Source organism: Cyanistes caeruleus, chromosome 18, assembly GCF_971803275.1.
Source record: "Cyanistes caeruleus chromosome 18, bCyaCae1.hap1.1, whole genome shotgun sequence".
In the NCBI taxonomy this organism is placed as follows: domain Eukaryota; kingdom Metazoa; phylum Chordata; class Aves; order Passeriformes; family Paridae; genus Cyanistes; species Cyanistes caeruleus.
Window position 1 is genome coordinate 5,147,120 of NC_141718.1, and position 22,234 is coordinate 5,169,353.

At 48.2% G+C, this 22,234-nt stretch overlaps 1 protein-coding gene across 5 annotated transcripts in view; it reads right to left on the minus strand.

Moving 5' to 3' along the window:
* Positions 1-987: 987 nt before the first annotated feature.
* The window catches only part of TTC28 (tetratricopeptide repeat domain 28), a 104,728-nt gene continuing 83,481 nt past the window's right edge, over positions 988-22,234 (minus strand). For 3 of the 5 annotated variants that reach the window (XM_086855977.1, XM_086855976.1, XM_086855978.1), the window contains 11 exons: positions 21,121-21,261; positions 16,955-17,099; positions 15,875-16,054; positions 14,119-14,839; positions 12,328-12,452; positions 11,069-11,300; positions 10,577-10,653; positions 8,502-8,525; positions 7,568-7,697; positions 6,933-7,040; positions 988-6,444 (listed from right to left, as the gene is read on the minus strand). In XM_086855977.1, the coding sequence (XP_086712103.1) occupies positions 4,823-6,444; positions 6,933-7,040; positions 7,568-7,697; positions 8,502-8,525; positions 10,577-10,653; positions 11,069-11,300; positions 12,328-12,452; positions 14,119-14,839; positions 15,875-16,054; positions 16,955-17,099; positions 21,121-21,261 (3,505 nt within the window). In that variant the 3' untranslated portion in view covers positions 988-4,822. The remainder of the gene's footprint in view (positions 6,445-6,932; positions 7,041-7,567; positions 7,698-8,501; positions 8,526-10,576; positions 10,654-11,068; positions 11,301-12,327; positions 12,453-14,118; positions 14,840-15,874; positions 16,055-16,954; positions 17,100-21,120; positions 21,262-22,234) is intronic. The other 2 variants (XM_086855975.1, XM_086855979.1) reach the window with 1 other exon arrangement.

A 22,234-nucleotide genomic window follows, 5' to 3' on the forward strand; every position in this document is an offset into this window, starting at 1 on the left:
GTGCAGGACAGTGTGACAGGGAGAAGTTCTACCGAGGCTCCTGGCTGGGGGCAGAGGGGTGGGACCACCCAAGGCATGTTCTGTGTGTTGAATTTGGCTTTATCCTGGTTTACATAATGAAGTTATCCTGTGGCAAAACGTTGCCCTAAGAACAAAGCAGCCAGGAAACATACTTCCATGCTTTGAGGTTCTCAAAAATTGTAATTCAAGGAAAACTACAGGATTTACTTAAAACAATGTATTCTAAATATATTGATTTGCTTTCTAGTTGCTAAGCATTAGCTTTCTTTTTTTTTACCAGATGTTTTCCACAGCCACGCAGACTTTTGCTTTCCCTCTGCTTGAAATGCACACACAAATGTAAAACCAGGTAAACTGGAAAGAAAGAAACCAACCACAGGCTCCACACTGGTGTTGCAGAGGTGCCTTTTTCCCAGAGGTGACACAGGACCCTCTCTGCAGCCTCCCTAGCTCCCCTTTCCCTGGAGAAGCCATCATCCCCCACATTTCCTCTCCCAGGAGCCAGAACCAATGAGGCATTTACACAACAGCAATCCAGATAAAATTCAGTGTTGCCAGACACTCCTTCCCCACATAAATGGCTGTAAGGAAAAGCCTCAGCAGGCTCTTCCTATGGACACACTTCCATGGAAGCCCTTGGGTGATGACTCAGGCCATGAGGCACAGAAGTGGTCAGGGCTGTGCTGGGGCACAGTTGGAGGGGATTGTAAATCTCTGTTTCCCAAAGCATTCGGGATTTTCCTTTATTTGGTTTTTCAAAATGCTGGCAGCGTGCAGTTCCTGCTGCTGCTCCTTCCCCATATGGACAACATTTGTCTGGTGTTTGCTCAGTCCCCAAGCCTCTGTTTACAGCAGCATCCTGCCACACACGACAGTGTCACAAGTAGCCACATCTGCTGACCCCAGACCTGGCACAGACAACAACCACCCTTCCCCAACATCCTTCCAGATCAAGAGACTGAGGCACTGAGAGAACTCATGCTTTAATAGACACTGAAATCACAAAGAAGAAAAGGCCAAATGCCTTAGCAATTTCAATAAAAATATGAAAATCTTTTTACATGGTAAATTTCATAATATAAAAAGTTTAATGCTGTCTGGAAACAGAGTTTTAATTTACAAAGAAAGTCCACAGAGGCCAAACATGGCTAACACTGCACACAGGGAGAGCGAGTGCTGAAGGGCTGCTGCTGGGAAGCCTCTGCTGACCATCCTCTCTGGGTCACCGTCCCCAGCGCTCTTCTGCAGCTGAGGGGACGAGTGACCACACACACACGTGCAGCCCTGCTGGGCAGCATGGCAATGCAATGAACCAGAAACTGCTCAAACCCATTATCACCATCCAGCTGAAACTACCAGTGCTTCCTAACAGATTCACAGACACCTCTGTGCCCCTGGATCTGTTCTGCAACTTGGAAGAGATGTTCACAGAATGAGCTTGCCCTAATGAAAGAAAATATGGCCTAGAGTGATATGCATAGGTGTAGCACCCCCTCAATGCTTTTTCCTTGTTTCAGTAAGGTATGGTTAAACAGAAGGAAAACCAGTATCAGGCCAGAGGTACAGGCTAACCAACAAAATCAAATTAAACTAGATTTTTATCACAGGGGTTGTTTACTGTTCCCATTTAGTTGGAGCTAAAGACAGTCAATAAAAAAAAATCTGAAATCTCACGCAGTAAAACGTACAGGGCAAAACCAAAACATTCTATGGCCTTGGGGAATAGTTGCATGTGGCAGGTTTAACGTGAAAGTGGTTAATACCTAATTGTTATTGCTCACTGTATTACGCAGTGTTGTCACTTGTACCATGCACAAATACAACAACGACAAATGCATTAAACCCACAAGAAGGAATTCTAATAGCAAATGGAGAACATGTGATTTTCATTTCCTGAATTTCTCCACGTATTGGGCAAACCTGTTAAAACTCTTTATTTCCTCACAAAGGGGTGGTTTCTCATTCAGGAGGTGGAGGAGTGAGGGACAAGGTGTGCAGTGTCTCCCAGCCACGAGTAAGCATGCACTTCATGGCTCCTGGCAAGCCAATGGAAGTGACCTGCGCCAAGTCAACGGAGACCTATTTCCCAAAAGACTTGTTCTAGTGACACTCACCTTCCATATTTATACAACATCAAATTCCCCAAATACTGAACTTTCTCTACATCCAAACCCTTCCCTGTTTCTAATGCTCCCCCCTCCTTAAAAACAACAACAGAAGAACCACTGCCCCACACCCCCCACCCCAATTTAGCTCTGTCTGAAAGCTTTAAGCCAGCATGAAACCTGCTGGAGCACAGAAATGGGTTGTAACAAAATGGCAGCATAGAATTTCTACAAGTTAAAAGATCCTTTAGTTACGGAAGTAAACTACAACGAAGAGGCTTATTTCTGGCGTGTTATGCAGCACTATAGGGAGTATTTGCTGTTGCTATAAACAAAAAGCTGCCCACTTCCATCCTGGGTGTTCCTGGGATGTCGTTTCAAAAAGTTTATGCTGGTTAGAAACAGAGCAGGTCACATGAAGTCTCTCAGCAGTCCTGTGACCATAGCAAGTGGCATGATCAACAGCATCACTGTCTCCACAAGGGGCAGATGCTGTGCTGACTCATCTTGGCCCACTATTCTAAGTTTTTCTGCCAAATGACAAGAAGATGATGTTTAGCACCAAACCATCACAGGAAGATGTCGTGTACAGACATATAACTTGCATCATAATGAGTTGAACAGATTGACTCATCTGTTCTGCTACATTGTGTACGAGTAGGTAACTACTCTTTCTGCACTGAAAACTTTGGTGATTCCCCCCTCCTTTGTTAGCTGGCTCTAACAACCCAGCCCAGTATCCTTTGCCTTTAGTACTTGTGTTGATTTCTTGTGATGATAAAAAGGATGAAACCAGCAGACTCCAGAATATTCTCACAGCATGCATCTGATTACGCCCTGTAAGCTGAGCCTAAGCATTTTCATGTTTCTGTATCAGAACTGCATTCTCTGCCCTGCTATCACGCTTTTCCTCCAAGATCCCTAAGAAAATCACAAATTATCAGATCCATGTTTACAACAAGAGCATCCAGCCATGCTAAGTACAATTCTCTGCATTAGCAACGTACCTCTGGTACGTCCACAGAGCTGCCTGCACTCTCCAGTCAGCTGCAAGACTGGAAGTTGACTTAAGATCCAGCTAAAACTCAGGGCCTAATGAATTCAGCCTCACAACACCTCTGTGAGGTAGGTAGGTAAGTATTACTATCCCCATTTAGATAGAAAGGGAAGACGAGGCACGGAGAGGTGAAGTGATTAGCCTTCAGTCACTCAGCCAGTTCTGGGAGTGCAGAATAGACACCAAGAACCTTGGTGATACAGTGCTCTGACTTCACAGCCTGTGAATACCTTGCGTGGATCTGAGCTCACATGGCGGGCTCGATGCTGCCACATGCCCACAGCTTCAGTGCATGTAAATGATCACTGGGATCCTGATCACATCACTGCATTCCACAGCCACTTAGAAACCATCTCCAGCCTGCCCCTAACTCCTAAACCCCACCTAGCCTAGGGATGCTGACTGTACATATTGCCCTGGGGGAGCTCTTGGTCCCCTTTCCTCCACGTGTCAGAGGGCACTCAGGTTCTGCATCCAGTCCCTCCGCTTGCTGCCTCTCCTGGCTCCAGCTGCACCAACAGCTGCTTACACTGGCACACCTGCTCCAAATGAAACTTGTTTCCACACTTGCTCCAAAGGAAACCTGCCTCCACAGCATGGAAAAGGTTCACAGACCTGTGCTGAGCCCTGGCAATGATTTAGCAGGATCAAAGAGGGATGGTCAGGTGATGTCTGAATCACACACACTGATGTCACATTCTTGCCTGCTGTGGAACTACAAAATAATGTTCTGAGCTGTGGCATCTGTAATCTTTTCCTGTGCTCACTGAGCAGACAGAGGTGTAGGTACTGCCCAAAACTTGCCAGGATAAGAAGTTCACAATGTGGTGTGCCAGAGAGACCAGAGCACTCAAAAAAACCAGAACTTGTCTCTCTAACACACACAGGCTCACCTGGTTTGTTAGGCCCCAAACATTTCCTTTGAGCAGACCAACCAGCAAAGTCTCATCTGAGGGCTTTCCCTCCAAAAAAAGTTACCTGAGATGCAGATTTTAGAACGGGGCACCTCTCTCCTCTTGTCTTTGTTTCTCCAGTCTCTAAATGATGCAACAGAACTGTCAGATCCTGCTGCTGTGGAGTTTTACTGACAGCAGTTTCTGGTTTGGCCAACCTGGCAGAAGTATCTAGAGGCATGTGGTCTTCTCTGTCAGCCTTTGAAAGCAGTTGAGTAAATGGCTCATCTTTCTCCAGGCAGACCCTTGTACCTTTGTTCTTTGTGGTACACAGGAATGTTCTGCCGCCTCTCCCTTTCCTCTCCAACCCCTGATATGTGTAATTTCTGTACAAAAAGCCAGCTGTAAAACTTCTGGTTAAGAAATATGAGGAGGTGGCTGAAAAGCCAGTATTTAATGAACAGACAACCAGATGCTTTGCACCTGCTGCTGTGAATACTGAATACTACAAAAAACCTGTTATCAGGTGAGTCTGGCCAAGGTCCTGATAAGGGAAACAAAAACCCATGTGTGTGAGGCCGTGTGCCCCCACAGTGACAGCAGGCCAGCCTGTCCCATCCCTGGGCACTGCCAGATGAGGGCATGACCACGGCTGCTTAGCTACTGGTTCTGTTTTGGTAAAGGCAAGTGGGCAGAAGCAAATACTTCAACAAGACTGTAAGTCATCAGCTGGTACTTGGGACATTTCAACATTTGGAGGAAGGGAAAAATCTTCCTGGTGACAAAAATTTATACCCATTCCCAGCTGGTAGCCTCAGGGGACGCACAGCTCCCAGAGTGTTGCCAGGTGAGGAATGAGCTGATGTCATGGCATTTGTGGTTTCAGGGTGTCTGTGTCCATTTGGAGGGATCTTCTGTGGCGAAGCAGCAAGGTGTTGCCCAATAGACAGGTCCTTCAGTTCCAGCTTCTCTGCACTTTCTTCTTTGCTGTGTCGTGGTGATAAATTGAGCAAGCTGAGGACATCTTTCTTAGAAGTCATTGTTCCAGGAGCTCCTCGGAGAATCTTTATTGGGCCAGTGGAGTGGTGGGGAGTGCTTTGCCAGAACATCTTTAAGTTGTGAATCGCTTGCACTTTTTCATCGATGGCAGCCAATTTTAATTTGTCTATGTCTGGGGCATCAGCTGGGCTTGAGCGAGCAGAACCAGCTGAGGAATAAGAAAGAGCAGGAGATGGAGTGCTGCCAGCAGGAGACTGATGCCCTGAGCTCGGAGAGATGTTTCTGGGTGATTTAGAAATGTGAGCGCTATAAGGAGAGCTGGGGTACTTGAGTTTAAAGGGAGGCTGCTCAGTTAGGGACCCATGTGAATCACAACCTGGAGACGGCTGCCCACTGTACTGGCCTGTGCCTTCTCTGTTTGACATCTCTGATGTTGTGGGGCTGTTATAGCCAGAGCTCACCTTCTGAAGGGATGAACTCCTCGTTGGAGGCTTTGGTTTAATGGCAAGAGGTGAAGACTGGTTCCTCTGGCTGGAGCTGAGCGGGCGGCTGAAGGCGCTGGTCTCGGAGGAGCGGAACGCGGACACGCCGGCCGGGCTGGGAGCCCCCTCCTCTGAACTGCTGCTCTTGCTGATCTGGCTGCTGCTTCTCTGAAGACGTTCGACAGCAATGAGGTGACTCTGAGTTTCCTCCAGAATTTTTTGGGCCAACTCTTGTGGATCAAGCTTTGGATTACTGTCCTCCTGGGATTTGACAGTGCTGTCAGTCTCAGTGCTAGACTGGTCAGATTCCCCAGTATCAGAACTTGCAAGTTTCCCAACTTTTTGGAAAGGTGAATTTGGGCTGGGGATGAGAGTCATCTTAACAGGAGAATTTGGAGTACTTATGCTCCCTTTGGAGTTGATAGACACTTTAATGCCTCCGTTCTGACTAGTTTTGGGCTGTTTGTGGTCAGGGGAAAATTTTGGTCTTATGTTTTCTTGGTAACTGGCCAAAGGCTCATTGCTGATTATAGAGAAACCTTCATACTCTTCCTCATCTTTGCTGGCTGCTGTGGCTTGTGGTGACAGCTGGCTCTGAGCTGCAGACCTATGTGGATAGATATTTTTGGGCCTTTCATAATCCTGCCGTCCTCTGTGTCCTGCCCCATCCAGCATGTTCTCTGGCTTGGAAACAAAGCTCATGGAAGAAGCAATGGAGCTCAGGCTGTACACAGAAATGGCATCTGAGGCAATGCTGTCTGGACAGGTAGGAGAGAATGGAGGGTTTTGATACTGAGCTACAGGGTTGGAAACAGATTGAGCAGAAGCCAGTGACTCCAGTGATGAGGAACTGTCCAGGCTAAGACGCTTGGGCAGCTCTGTAGAATCTAAAAAAGAAAAGACAAGAGTATGTGCAAACACACCCCTAGATACACCATAAAATCAAATAAAACCAGGTAACCTTCTATCAGAACTGAGAAAATGCTACAAAACATGCCCTCAGGCTCTGTGTTGCCTCAGAACAATCAACTGCTACTTAGACAAGGAAAAAGAAGTGCACAGCCCAGGCAAGAACCTTTGTCCGGGTATCCTAGATGGAAGTTTTCATTAGCATTAGCTAAGTTCATTAGCATTTTATATCTCAAAACAAAGAATGAGTAATATGTCCTCCAGTCACTGGACTCTATCTATCTTTCTATTTTTCTCAGACAAGTCTTTCCCATATAAAAATAACATTTACTCCAGTCTCTGTATCCCATTTGGTCTGTGTGACACGTGTAACCTCTGCAAAGATGTGAGTGTGAGATTTCAGCAGAAGCCATTCTGATCAAATCATCTGATGACACAAGAGGAAAAACACACTGAGCAGCTTTACCAAAAAGTGCCAGCAAGGATTGTAGAGCAAAGTGCATAGTCCTCCTGGTAGCTTGTTTCCCAGTTTTCAGAATGACCTCCTCTTGGCCAACTTCACAAAGGTCAAAACCTGTAGTGGGACATGGAACAGAAAATCACAGCTCACAGAAAGACCCTGTCTCAAATAAGAGTAATCTCATTTATAACAGACAGAACAGAGAGGTATGACAGCCTGCAGCACCCTCGGAAGGAAGACTTCACCTCTCACGTGCAGTTTATTGTTGTTATTTATTATTGTTTAGCACACCTTCTCCAGGTGTTGGGAGCTTTGTGGTGCTGTACTGGGAACACACACACTCATTAACAAATCACTCCTGACAACACTTCTGTAGTGGCAAATTATTTGGAGTTGTTAGGAAATTATATACCAAACACATCTCAGGGGACAGTGTCCTACATGCCAAAACATTTATTATTAATTCCAGGTCTTCTCACAGAAATGGAGCTGAAGAGCAGAGACCTCGGAATTTGGCAAATGCAGGCTGGGCTGCAGGAGGCAGACAAATGGGAAGCTGTGAGTCTTATCAGTGCTTCAAGCCCCCACATGAAACACCAGCAATGGGTTTAGAGAGACAACAAAAATAAATGTTTTCCTACCTAGAGCTGCCAGAAACTCATGACAACCAGGCAGCCTCCAGAGCTGGACACTGATGGAGACCTGGATTGGTGCAGAGGGGAAATCTTGCTCCTTCTCTCCCGCCTGAAGTTGAACCAGGACTTGATGCAGCTGAAGACAGCAATACAGACATTAGCCATTCCTTGCAAGTCACATCACTGCTTCTCTTACAGCCACAGATAAGGCAATGCCCTTTCCCTGGACACCCTTTCCCTGGACACCCAGTTCAGCTGCTGCTCCTGAACAGAGCAGTGAGATGGGAAGGTCTGGGAAGAAGGACAGTTCAGGGACAGCAACATCAGACAGACTGGAACAGCAGCAAAGGCAGGGACAGACCAGGGGTGAGGGCTGGGGGGTGGCCAGTGGAAACTGAGCAAGAAGGAAGCACAGCAGGAACATCTGTGAAGGGAAAGAAAAGGAAAGAGATACTCTGGGGCTGCTCACAGAAATAAAGCCCATTCCATGACTGAGCCATACTCCTTATGCAAAACCTAAGAAACTCATTAACTGGGCAGAACAAGACATATGAAACCATGGAAGACTTTCCTAATATCTCCACGGCCTCCAGGAAAGAAGTTTCTCAACTGTGCCTAAGGGACAGGAGTAGCAAGCTAGAGAGAAAATGTGTTTATGAAGATCTGACACAAATTAAGATGCCAGGATCCCGTTTAATTCACCAACACAGCCAGGGCAGCAAGGATGGAAAGCCATTAATCAGGGACCAGCTAACCTCAGGACCACCCATCTCTCACAACCCACAAAAGCTTACACAGGCCTTTTTCCACAGTAGCTCTGTGGAGCAAATCCCAGGCCTGAGAGTGGGTGCAGACACGTTGCAGCACAGGGCATGGGTCTGCAGCGACCCCAGCATTTCACCCTGCACCGCAGTGTCATCCCCGTGCACATCATACTCACCATTCCCACCACATTTTTAACAGCCTTCGGGCAGCAGGTAACAAGAAAGGAAAAGAGGAGAAAAGAACATGGGTTACTCTGTGCTACAAAGTGCCTGTGCTGAGGAACCTTGCAGGGACACATCCATGTGTGAGCCAGCACCCTGACTGCAAGATGCTCTGTCCAGAGAAAGAAGGGAGCAATGCAAATGGCCTGAGCTGTGAATCCAACAGCATGGGAACAGGCAGCTGGAATCTGGGAGTGCCCAGCTCATGACAGCTGAGACACTTAGCAGGCAGACACTCAGGCCAACCCACACTGGCAGGAGGCTGAACACAAAACAGTCCTTCTCTTGTTTCCTCTGGGACACAGTACTGGCATCAATGCAGTCAGAAATCCCTAAGTTTTCCTTGCACACTCAGTAATCTAAAGTTCTCACTTTTGTGGCTCCTGCCTTCTCTTCTGCACTCAAAATAAGCGTTTCCTATCCAGTGCAGTCATTCAGGCTCCCACCTTGCTGCTTCAACTCATACCAAGAGCATCTGTTCCCCTGTGATGCCGGTCACCCACTCAGGAAAACCAAGGAGCAGCACCCACTGACTGAAATATCTGACATGCTGCTTCTGTCTGGAACAAAGTCTGCTTTCCTCTGGGACAGGCAGAGCCCCAGCTGCTCACACCATGAACTGCCAAGAGGCAGGAGAGGAAAAAAGCAATAACCACAATGTAGAGGAGAGCTGTTGAAAACCAACATGTAACAGGATAGACTGGTGCAAAAGGAAATTCTGCCAGGGGTCTGGGCTATGGAAGAAAATTGCAATATCCCTGCCAGTATTTACTCTGTGGGGCAGCAAGGAAAGGGTGAGTGTGTCTTTTGTTACTTGTGCATAGCCAGCTGAATGTTTTTCCTTGGGTAATTTAATTATCTGAGGCAGGGCAGCAATCATGAAGCCACCTCATTAGCACTCTAAGGCATTCTGAGCCATGGGAACGCTGTCCTGTCCTCCTCACACCCTGAAGACTTGGCCTCCCTTGGGTAGCCATGAGGGAGATAACCCTGAGGTTAACCACACACATCTTAGGCACTGATGAGAGCCAAGGCAAGAGGCAAAACACTGCCAAGGACACTGGTCACCAAGGGCATTGGAAGCACCACAAACTCTGCTGCAGATCCTAACAAGATCCCAGCAGGAATCCTTTCCTTGGAGCAGACTCATCCTAGTGGGCTGCCAGAGCCGCTCAGCAGGTAACAGAGAAGCTGAGGCTCTTCTCTGGCTTTTTCTGCAGACTCCATGTGACCCAATGAAGGGCAGCCCAACCACACAGAACCAATCCCAGCTCCCCACCACAGTATTGCCTGGAATGCTTCTGCAGGGGGAAAGGGGAAAGACAGTGAGATATAGGCCCATTCCCTGTGTGAGTGTGTCCACGTACTAAAGCAGGCAAATGCTGAAGAGAAATCTCATTACAGGAGCACTCAGGACAATAAGAACCATGGAATGGAAAGCAGCCAGGCTGGTGGCGCAGAGAAAGGTCAGGTTAGGCTAGGCATGCTCCAGAGACGGGAGAGGGAAGAGTGTGAAGGAGGTTGAGGGAGCAGGGAGAAATCCCATCACCACAGGAAGTACTGCCCTTCTCCTAAAGACCAGAAATCCTTTCCACAGAGCTGTGAGCACACACAGGAGCAGCACAGGCTCAGTGAGTTTTCTGACAGACTTTGCATTGTCCAAAGTCAACCATACCTCGGGACTCCACTAGATATGGTGGGCAATGAGCAGTCAACATGGGCCTAGGCAGGGTGGCCCAACAGCAGTTGGGGGTCTGTTACTCAACACCCCCACACTGCTGTAGGGTTCATGCTTTCACTTGGCCAGGGAGCCCCAGGGCCATGCAACCCAGCAACCCACCTGCATATTTTCCTTCTGGACACTCACTTTCATTCATACAAACAGGCAAGTTTAGAATTTCAACCCTCAAGTCTCCTAGCAAGCTCTGTGTTGATAAACCAGGCATCAACCGTTCTGTGTATTTCTGAATTTACTGACCTGGGAAGAGTCATTTGGAACCTGGTACTGGAGGAATACCTCCCAACTCACCCTGTTGATAAGCTGCTCTCCTGTTTCTGAAGCTGTGATAAGTTTACAAAGTGCCTGAAGTGCAGGGTTAGGCAAACCTGAAAAACATCAGCAGAAACATCTGTATCTGTTTCTTGACTGCAAAAAATGCAACAAACCTGAACAGAATACACACTCGGCTAATTCCTAAAACCTCTCCCCCACATCACTGGACAGCTCTGGAAGCAGCAGCAATTTCCAGAAAGCAAAAGGTCTTCCCACTTTGCATCTGATGACAGGTTTCCTGACTGAGAGCTGGGAGGGAGGAACAGTCACATCACACTTACTCGACCCAGCAGCAAATGATTCTCATCTGTGACAAAATTTTCAGTTAACATTTACTTTTAGAACTTCTTCCCAGTCGAATACATTGATTTCATTGATGTAAAACATCCCTGCTTCACATGCTGACATCACAGAAAGGCGTGAAAGGCTGATGTCTGCCTGGTCTGGCCCACAGCTGCCTCCTCTCACCTAGGAGGGACTGGATGGTGGTGCTGCACTGCTGCAGCCGGTCCCCAGGGTCCGAGGTTGGGAAGAACACTGCTGCAGGGAGGCCGCTGGCTGGCGGGTCCAACCGAAATCCCACTGCTGTGAGGAGTGCTTGCCAGCCTGGAATGCCACCAACTTTATTCTCCACACTCTGCTGGGAGGTGTACATGGAGTTGTGCTGCCCGTTCTGGATTCGCTGCAATGATTTCTCCACCTGTGGGGAAATGACACAGATTATTGTACAAGATGCTGTTACTGACTGCCTCTTTTTACACAGAGAAGAGACTGGAACAGCAAGCTGGGAGACAGCAAATCCAAGATTGATCCAGGCCTGTCTCACACAAGAGGACATTGAAAAGAGAAGCTCCAGTAACTCAACATTCACAGCTGTAACATCACAGTGATGAGTGTCAATATTCTCTGGGACACTGGGAACAATAATGCCATAGGAAATGAAGTAGCAGTTTGTCTGGGACAGCTTCTTTTAAGCCTGGCAGCTGCATTTGTCCCCAAAAGATTACTCACCTTGGGGTTCCAGATTACCAGACAAAGAGCCTGCAGCCACATGGCTGACAGGAAAGAGAGATGAGTGTCCACAACCCCCAGCAACTGGGAAGACCAGCAACACTCACAGGTTTCTATCATTCTATGGATACTTCACACTCCTGTGAGACCACAGATGATGCATTGGGAGGAAAAGTATTAGAAGTCATGAGTGATCATTCCAGCCACCTGGCAGTTGGCTCCAGTCCTACTGTTCCCTAGGACAGACTGGTGGCACAGATGGGGACAGAAGGGCCTCTTATCTTCCAAATATGCAGAGACAGCAGTGACTGGGCTCTGTGTTTCCATGACTGCCATGTTCGTAGCTATTTCCCTGTATAAACAATTAATCCCAATGCTTACCCCTTAAGCAGAAACCCAATTCAACAGCTAATGCAAACCAGATGGGTCTGAGGAAGATTCTGTCACAATACAATCTAAGATTTTGCTTACTTTGCCTCTTTTTGCACTGAACACTTCCTTAAGTGTCCAAGTCTTTCACACTGACCCGGAGTTTTGCAAGAGGATACGTCATGGCAGGGGAGGAGGGATGAAGGTGTGTATATCTATATTCAAGTGGGAGTGGCTGCACACCAGGGAGTGGCTGCTGTTCCACTCATGCCCTCAGGAGAGGGTGTCTCAGGACAAGGTGGGCTGTGGTGCCACTCATGGCTGTAATACCTCTTCCTTTCCCTTACCAGATGAAGGAGGACACGCAGAGCATCCCGGGCCCTTTCAGGGTGCTGCAGGATCTCAGTCAGGGCCTGTCCTACCAGTGAAGAAGGGCTGTTCAGCTTCATATCACTCCCAATAAGCATGAAGCCTGCAGGATTCAGAGTGAGAGACAATCAATCTGTTGTTATGGAAAATGTTCAAACCAGACTCAGATGTCCTCTTCCCTCAGACCAGTGAATCATGGTCCACTGTACCCTGCACAGGGACATTCTTTTCCCAGAGCTGCTACCCACACCCTGCCCAGTCATGCAGACTGAACTTCCAGAAAGTTTCTAGATACTTCTTACTGTCCCCTGCTATTAAATCAATAGTGTCTTCCTGTTCAAGCAATCAGAAAACCACTGGATTGCAGCTAAACTTGTCCAGGCACACTGCAGGTCTCCTTGGCAGCCACAGAAATCAACACAAGCCAACAGTGGTCATAGAACAGAACTGTGAACATGAGAAGTTTTCACTGTCCTGGTCAGAAACCTGTCCTGGTTCAAGCACCATTCAATGCCAGACTCCCCCGATGTCAGCACAAAGAGCTCTACATTTCCTCTCTCATTCATGCAGTGAGGATGCAGCTGCTCCTGGCTCTGGTGCTCTGTCCAAAACCCAGTGCCAAGGGTCAGCAGTGAAGTCAGGGACTGTGTGTGATGAACTTGCACAGTGCCATGGAAGGGGCAGTACTCAGACAGCCTGAGCAGCTGAAAGCCTCTGCTTGCTGGCAATGCCAAGCACCATGTCCACATTTCTTCTTTTCTGCCTAGGAAGTGGTCACTTTTGGGGCTTTTTAATGCTCTTTTCCTTCAAGACAAAAAAAAAATCTTGGAAGGAAAATAAAATCCCTGTGAAGTAAAATCTGAACTGTGGCCAGTAACCTGAACTCAGCTCAGAGCTGGTACCACCTGAACCACATCCTAACGCTGGACTCAACATGCCTGAAATCACTGTCAGCCTGACTCATTTTAACAAGTTCCCGCTCCTCCAGCCATCTGCAGTTCACACCAGAGCCATATTCACCACAGTTTCCTGAGCTAAATAACATAGTTCTGCTGCCTGTGCAAAAATCAATTTGGGGAATGCCTGCAGCTTTCAAAAACCAGGCCTCATGCCAGGAAGAAAAATTAGGTTATCTGTACATATTCCTGTCACAGCACTGCTGAGCTCCAAGACTTTTTCATTCCAAATCTCAACATACAGATCACTGCACAAGGAGCTGACACTGCTGAGACATTCTCAACAGAAGCAAGGGAAACCTGTCTCCTAAAAGGACTAAAGGAATAAGCCCTACAATGTTTATGTCACAGAAATCACAGCTACTTGCTGCTGCTGCTTCTAGCAGCACTTCCCCTGCCTCCTGTTGAAGTGTCACTAAATTTTCCATTAAAAAGTCTAAATGTGTGCTCCAGCTGACTCCATCCCATGGACACAGGAAGTGTGAGCCTGGAGATTTGAAACATAGAGAATGAATTGTTGTACTGCACTTTATTTCTTTCCAGTCACAAAACACACTTCACCTCACAATTGCTTCTAATTATACCCAATCCATACCCACCTGCTGTGCCCAGTGAAATGCTGATGAGTTCTGAGACACTGACATTCAGCCACACTCAGCTGAATCAGGGTCTGAGGCACAGGGGCTGGATTCTGGGAAAGCACGGGGCACACACTGCTCCCAATTACCTGCCAGCACTGCTCCTTGTTTAGCTCATGGTTTGGCAGCTCCCTAGAAACCCCATCTGATTTGTCCAGAAGAACTCTCTTCCTACCTGCCCAGTTGGCTGGATGGGAGAACTGCTTGCTGCTCTGCACGGTTTTCATTGCTTCCCCGAGGGCTGCGCTGGCTTTCATCCCATTTAAGAGAGAGGAGTAGAAGGCGTGCACAAACATTTTGGAAGCAGCCACAGGAATGGGCCAGAGTGACACAAGGACACATTGAGCCCCAGCAGCCAGGAATGCTCTTGTCAAGCCAATGACTCCATCAGAAGTGACTTTGCTGTTGGACTCTTGGTAAGAGCCAAGAACCACTAGCTTGACAGGAAGACGCAGATCCAGCACATCAGCTGCTGTAAGCAGGAACTCCTGGAGAGGGGGGCAGTCCGAGATGCTTTCCACATCACTGGCGTCATCCTGCATCCTAAGAGATTCTGGGATTGTGTAGGGGTTCCCAAAAGAACTCTTGCTGCTGGCTGGGTTGCTGTCAGTGTTGGGTGTCAGGACCAAAGCAGCCAGTTTCCAGGAGACGTGGGTTGCAAAATGGACACATTCTGCCTGAGTGAGGGCACTCATGACTCTCTCTTTTGTTGATGAGCTGCCGACTAAGGGCTGGCAGCCAAGTAACTCAGATACCATATATGCTTCCTCTTCTGCAGAGGGCATAGGTCCCCACAGCCACCTGTCCATAACTGCTGAAGGGAGCTTGGGATTTCCTATCACAGCTGCCATTGAGGTAGAACTGGAGTAAGCAGGAGTATTCTTCCTCACATGGGACTACACAGAGAAAAAGAAAGAGAAAATGGGATTCAAAATCTGGGTTTTATGGTGCTGGTAATAAAATATCCTGTCCTTTTGGTTCTAAACATAAGTCTGGTTGTCATAATTACAGGAAGACTGCATTTCTTTAGTTTCTTCTGTTTAAATATTCCAAGGAACACCTCTGCTTGACTCTGGTCAAGACTTCTATCCCCAGATCTTGGGTGAGCCCAGGTCCTTTTGAGGGCTGCAGCAGAGCTGAAAACATAAAGAAGATTCCAGGTTCTCACATTAGTGGAACACTACCTGCAATCACTCCCCAAGAGGTTCCTCACACTCGTTATTTCCAAGATCAGCGTCAGCACTGCCAGCAGCAGGTGCTGCAGGCAGCTGATACTGAATGGAAGGGCAGTAATGCTGACAAGATTCAGACCCTTTTGCTGTTCCACTGACTGTGCTTATCAGGGCAAACCAAAATGTGCTGCAAAACGCTGCCCAGCAAGAGCAAATATGACTTGGTGCATTCTCCCAGAGACCTGGGCATTAGAAATGCTGCTGCCAAACCTCAGCGTGAAGATACTTCTGCAGGATTCACCTGTGGGATTTGCTCTCCCTCATAGCTTTGGTGTCCTCAGACATTAGTGGCCTTCCCCACTCAGAATGCTAAAATGGAGATGAACACACCAGCAGTGTGACAGAACAGTCAGCTTGGCAAGGAAGCTCAGCACAGATCACAGACACCTACATCTCTGTAGTCTGCCATGTAGTTCCACACCCAGCACATGCAATTCTTTAGAAGAAGATATCTAAATGATCCAATCCCTTTGTCCTTCCTGGCATGCCTAGGGCTGTGATTTTGTGCTGCAGGAACTACATCAGAACCTACTTCAGAGCTGTGGTGCTCAGCATGCTCCTCAGGCCCAGGGTGGCCTGTTTGTGGTTTCTGTTCTCATGTCTGGCACAGCAGGACAGAGCTGCTGCTTTCTGAGCATGTACAGGACCTGCACCCACAGGACAAGTTCTGTGAGAGGGGTTTCATAAGCAGTGTCAGACCTTGGAGCTGGGGTTCAGTGACTGGATGGATGGCACTGCAATGAGGCTGAAGCGCTCGTAGAGGTACTCATTGGAGGAACTGCCCTTCAGGAGAGCAAAAGGAATGAGGTACAGTTCTCCCTCCAGAACCAGGATCAGCTGACGGTGGCGGCCAACAGGCCCACTGGAATGCATCAAACCCTGAAACGAAAGGAGAGAGAATTAATTTGGCCCTTTCACTCCACCCCCGTCCCTTCCTGCACTTCCCAAGCATCAGGCTCTAGTCTGACCCCATGCTGGGTTTGGAAACAGCCACATCAGGGCCACACTCTGTGTGACAGATGAGCACATGTCCTATGCAGCTGGAGTGCTGCTCACCTGTGCTCAGCCAGTTCCACTGGGACAAGTGAGCGCTGAGGGCACTGACCTGTCTGCTCTGGGTCATCATCCTGGCCTCAGCCCAGTTGGGGTCAGCCTCACCCTGGAACTGCAGCTTCTTCTGCTCCAGCCTGAAACCTTGGCTTACCCCAACCACCTATGCCTTGTCAGTATTGTCAACACTTTATCCTTTGCCAGAGACTATTCTTTCTGATATTTCTAAATAGCCATTTCCTCTGAAGAGAGAACAATCTACAGACTGATTGTGTCCATGGCTTGCACTTCCAGACACTTGACATTTGTCATCAGCCCAGAGTCACCAGAAGGCATCTTTTGGATGGAAAAGTGAAGCAGAGCAATTAATCAATAGGGAACATGCAGCTGGACACAAAATATGGCAACTGCTCCTTGTCCCACGTAACTGGAAATTTATTCATTTATTCATCTAGTGTATCATAAAACCAGTTTGTTTTCACTCCAGGAAAGAGTAACTTCAAAGCACTGAAATTTGCTCCAGCTGTAAACACTGGCAGCCCACAAAAAAAACAAGTATGCAGGACTAGATCCTTGTCTCTAGATTCTCAACTCTAAATGGTCGCTAAGACCCCTTCCAATCCAGACTGGTCTGTGAAAATACCACACTTCAGAAACCAGCCCCAAGCTGTCTATTCTTGCTTTCCCACACTGAGAAGGTTTTGATAAGTGTCTTTGCCAAAAGCTTACTCCTTCCATGGGTCCTATCAGTAAGTCATAGAGAGCACGGAGTGGGGGTTTGGTGAAAGAAGTCTGCCTCCTCTGAAGTGATGATGTTCCATCCTTAACAGGAGACATGGTACTGCTGAACAGGCTGGTCATGCTCTGACAGCTCCTGTGGGCAAAAGGCAAGGGAGAGGTTAGCTGCAGGAATCTGAGCTGCCCTGTGGCTGCCCTGACTTCCAACAGTGACATGAGCCAGGCCCTGTCACCCAGGGGATTCTGCTGTGTAAGATGCTCCATGGGAGGACTTCAGTCTCCCATTCAGCTTCACACCTGAGTGAACAGTGACATTAATGGCAGGATGAACCAGCTGCAGACAGCATATGACACTGCTATGGAGCTTCTCTACACACTCCAGTGCCTGAGGCGCTGTTCCCAGTTGTTCCTGCACACGTTTGGGTAGCAGCCGTGTGCAGGCAGGCATGAGACCCACTGACAACTGACCACAGCCCAGGAGGATTTGCACTTGGGTTGTGCACCAACTGACCTAGTATGATATCAGAGGAAATGTGACAACAGGCAAAGCACGAGACATCAAGATTCTGCACTTCTGCCACTGCTGTGCAACACCTGGTGCCCATTTCTGATATTCCCACAGAGCTCTGCATGTGATCTCCTGGCATCAGCAGCCACAAGTGTCTGCCCTGCTGAGGAAATGAAGTTGCCCCATTCTGGGCTCACTAGCCCAGCAGCTGTGTTCCCCAGAAATGTTATCCTTGGCTTGGGGCCACAAACAATCATTTTATCTGGAAAGGGTAACTTTCCAAAACATTTTAGCAGGTGGACCTCAAAGGAAAGGAAGGGAGGTCTGGGACATACCCCAACCATTTCTGATACATACCAACACAAAGACTCAGAAATTGCATTTTTCCCTCTCCTTCTCTCCTCAGCTGCTGCAATCAGCCTTCTGACACAGCTCATATCATGCCTAAAACCTGTAGTTTTCTGAAGAAAAAAAATGCTCTTACCACCCACAAGGAACTTTCATCTTATGGGCATATAGGAATAACCTTAGAATGCATAAAAAAAAGGCTGGTATCTGATACCCATACTCTCCAACCCAAGATTCCAGTGACAGTACGAGTATGCTGCTCAGACCTGCTGGAAACTTGTCTGGGGGATTTGTGCAACAGGGGATCAGCACAGGCTGATGAGCTGTGTGCTCTCCTCACAACCATCTGCCCTGCTTCATCGCAGCATCTGACTGCAGGGTTCAGCCTTATGAAGCACAGATCTTAAAATCAGATCAGAAAAGAAAATCTCTGCAGGGATATCCCAGTGGTCCCTCAGGACCTTGTGCTCTGATCCACCCTGGGTGGCTTGTTGCCAGCAGGCAGCACCTGCCAGCCCCACAGCCCATGTTCAGCGATTGTTACACTCATTTACTACAGGGAATGGGGACTTGATTACTCCAATCAGCAAAGCACTCCTGCATCTTGGGTTTCCCAGCCAAGCAGCTCTAGATTTATTTCTTCAGCACTCAGACTGCTTTTTATGAGAACAAAACCAAGGAAGCACCATAAATCTCTCACATCTCCTGCCTCTGCATGTGTGTGTGGGTGTGTACACACAGAGTGAGCAAATCCACAGGGGAGGATGGATAGATCTCTTGTGGCAAGTGGAGCTGACCAGGAGCCCTGGCCAGCCCATCCTTTTCTCCCAAAGAAGCCAACAAAAGGCTCTAGGTGTACTGATGATTTCTACCTTGCTCTTGCAATGCAGAGGTTCCCCTGATGTCTGAACAGTGAAATCTCTCATTTGGAAGCCTTTGCTCAGACTCTGCAGTGCTGCTGATTTATAACCCTTTGTACAGGCAGCCTGGCCTGCAGCAAGCAGAAAAACAGCACAAACAGCCGGGGCTTAGCTCCGCTCCCTCCCTTTGTCTTGGAGATGCAGGAACAAAGCAAAGCCTCAGAGAACAGGGTCAGACTGACCTGGCTGACCACCACCATCACAGGTGCTGGCCCTGCCTGCTGAGGATGAGTGGCTGGGCCTGGGCAGAAGGAGGGGTTCATCCCAGAACCAGCACAGAGCTGCTCTTGCCTTAGCACTAATTAGAATTTTGGACAAGTCAAATACTCCCCATGGCCAAGCACAGCCATTGGGAGGGCTGGAAGTCAGGCCTGGTGCTGCAGGGTCTGACAGCCTCGGGAAGCTGGATACCCATCAAGCCTTCCTCAAAGAGACTCTTCCTATTAAAGATGCAGCCCTAAATCCACATTCAGGATCTTGACACACACACACACAAAACAGCCAGATCTGAGCTCCCTGTGGATCCTTTCAAGGATCCACAAGTATCTCCAGAACCCACTTGTGGTTGCAAAAAACCCACAGCCCACCCCAGCACTCTCTGCTAGGGTGGTCTGCATCTGCAGCACTGCATCCTGGAGCGCAGAGAACCACCACAGAAAGGATCCCCAGCCACTGCTGTCCCATCTGCCTGGGCTGGCCAGCTCCCCAGGGATGCCCCCATCCCTCTGCTCTGAAAAAGGTCAGCTGTATGGCTCTCTAGGGCAAGTTGTCAGGCCCTGAGGGCAGTAATAGGCTCCAATGATCCTGATCAGCCTGCCCTACCTAAGAAGCAGAGAAAATAGAAGCTGCAAGAAGACATGAGCCAGTGTGCCTATCTTGGTGGCTGTACCAGTGGCATCCTCAGCTCAGACAGCTGTTGAGCCGTTGCCCTGTCCTGAGATCACCACAGTGTTCCTTCATTGCTGCTTTCTCCTACAAAGCCCATATCCTCTCAGAAGTTTCCTAGATGAACTGCTAACCCTCCAAGTTTGCTTTCCTAAGCAGAACTGACAAAAAAATCCTGCTATTCTGTGCTTAGAAGCACCTACCCTGAATTCGAGGCTCAGCAAGCCAGCTGCAAACAGATGTGGCAATGTTAGCTCCATTCCCAGGTCCCTCTCCAGAGGCAAAAGGAAAGGGGCAGGCAGGGAGGCCATCCAGCAGTGTCTCCTTACTTTTCCAGCTCAGTGCTTATTGCAAGAACATCATACACACCGCTGTTCTAATGTTTCCCCTGCTTCTCTTCTAAGGGTGCTTCTAGTTAAGTGCACAAGATGCTCCATCCCTGGGCTGCTCCTAAGAACTACAAACTACTTACTTGACAAGACACCTGAGCTAAGCTCCTAGGTCAGGATTCAAAGTAATGTATACAGCTCCTGTGGAGCAGAAAGACAGAGATGCAGCATGGTTGGCCACTACACTGTTCCTGAAGATTAGTATTCCCTGGAACAGAACCACATCCTACTTCTCCCTGTAATCAGAGGGACAATCTCCTCTCTTTCTAAGCCTGATAAACTGGCAAAACATCTCAGCAACTCTGGGGATCTGCCTGTGTGATCCCAAACTAGCAAGTACTCACAGTCCTTCATCAGTGCAGCAGCTTGAACAGACATGCTTGTGGATTCTGAGAAGAAAACCAGGCCAGCTGCTGGTGCCAGCAGGCAGCTCCCAGTTCCGTGGGGATACTGTAACAGTTCACAAGCTCCAATGGTGGCTCACAACACTTCAGGCTGATCACATTTGCTTTTCCAGCTGAGAAAGGCCTAGGGTATCCTGTGCTCATAAACCACAATCGAGCACAGATCCAGTCAGAAACCCTGGGTTGCATCACGCAGCCACACTGGAAAAATTCTGTCTTCAATTTTCTTTCCAAATGGTTGCCCTAAGCCCTAATCAGCACAGTCATGTGAAAGGCTGAGAACAAGTTGTAAGAAGCAGAAAATGAGTGGAGACTTGCAGCTAGCACAGTCCTGTAACTCTGGAAATACAGCATATTCCCATCTAACTGGTACAACGCTTGAGTTCAACAGTATTTCCTGTTACTGTATTTCCGTAACAAGTGTGCAGGAGAGAGCTCCAAGTTCCACATCTCACACAGAGCAGGGACAAAACAGCGCTCCCCTGCAACTGCCTGGAGTCTCAAAATCAGCACTTGGCCAGGAGAAGAGCAACTTCAGAACAGCTGCTCCTCTGGACAGTCATCAGTTACAACTGGGACCAGTCCTTGCTGCCTCTCCCCTTGAGCACTGGCACTGGGTACATCTGAACTTTCAGTTTAGAGAGCAGCCCATCACCAAGACATCCCCTGCTTGCTGATCCCTGCAGCAGTGCTACAGTCTCACCTGTTCAATAGATTGTTCCTGCTGACCATCCTCAGGAAGCCAGTTGGATCAGTCATTGAGTTCAGCTTGTTATTCATCTCCTCAAACTGCTGGTCCATGATATCCCCAGCTTCACTCTCTGTCTCACTGCTAGCACAGGCTCTGGGGGGGAATCAGTGAGATGAAGGGGTCATTGCTGAGAGAAGAAGCAACAGCTTGATGATAAATGCTCAGCCAGTCCAAGCAAAAATGTTTTTCAAACAGAAGCTCAAACAAATGCTAATGCCAAATCTTCCCTGGCTTGCCTTTTGTCAGGCATGTAAGACAGTACCAGCCTGATTTCCTCCTCTTCTGGGATTCCTCAAGGTTTAGTGAGTGGCACACACAGGTGGGAGTGCAGGGCCCTTACTGTGCACTGCAGGCAGGGACTTCTAAAGCTGCAGCACAACACTGCAGAGCTGAGTGCAGGAAACACCAACTCAACCCTTATCTGCCTAAGAACACGTGTGAGCACTTTCCAGATCTCCACAGTCTGGAGACTTCAAGCTCCACATACGTCCTTCACTGGTGAAGAGTGACATAGCAGAGGGAGCTGTGTTGCCATTCCTGTTATACAAAGAGGGAAAGCACAGAACAATTTACTCTATCAATGCCCCAAGTGCAGCAGCAATACAGAGAAACTGCCCAACAATTCTAAATTCCCAGTCTCCTGACATTAATATCTAAATTTTCTCTATGCAGGTGGTGTGCTCATGGTGGGCTAGGTTGGGCTTAGTGAGCATTTTGCATGTGAATCATTCTATTTTGTTAGCTTTCATTGTTAATGTTGCTGCTGTTACTGTTTGTTTCCTTGTCTCATTGCTGTTTCCAGTAAACTGTTCTTATTTCAACCCGTGATCTTCACGTTTTGTGCCTCCAATTCTCTTCTCCAGCCACCAGAAGGAGGCAGAGAGGGGGAGGGAGCAAGCAAGCTGTATTGGGGTTTGGAGAGTGCCAGTGGGAGAACTAAACTGGGGAGGACCATTCCTAAACCACAACAATGGCACATCATAAACCTTGGAATCTGTACACTTTAGATAAACATACGATGCTACATGATGAAGCATCCTTGCATTTAATTTCTGCTTCTTTTTGG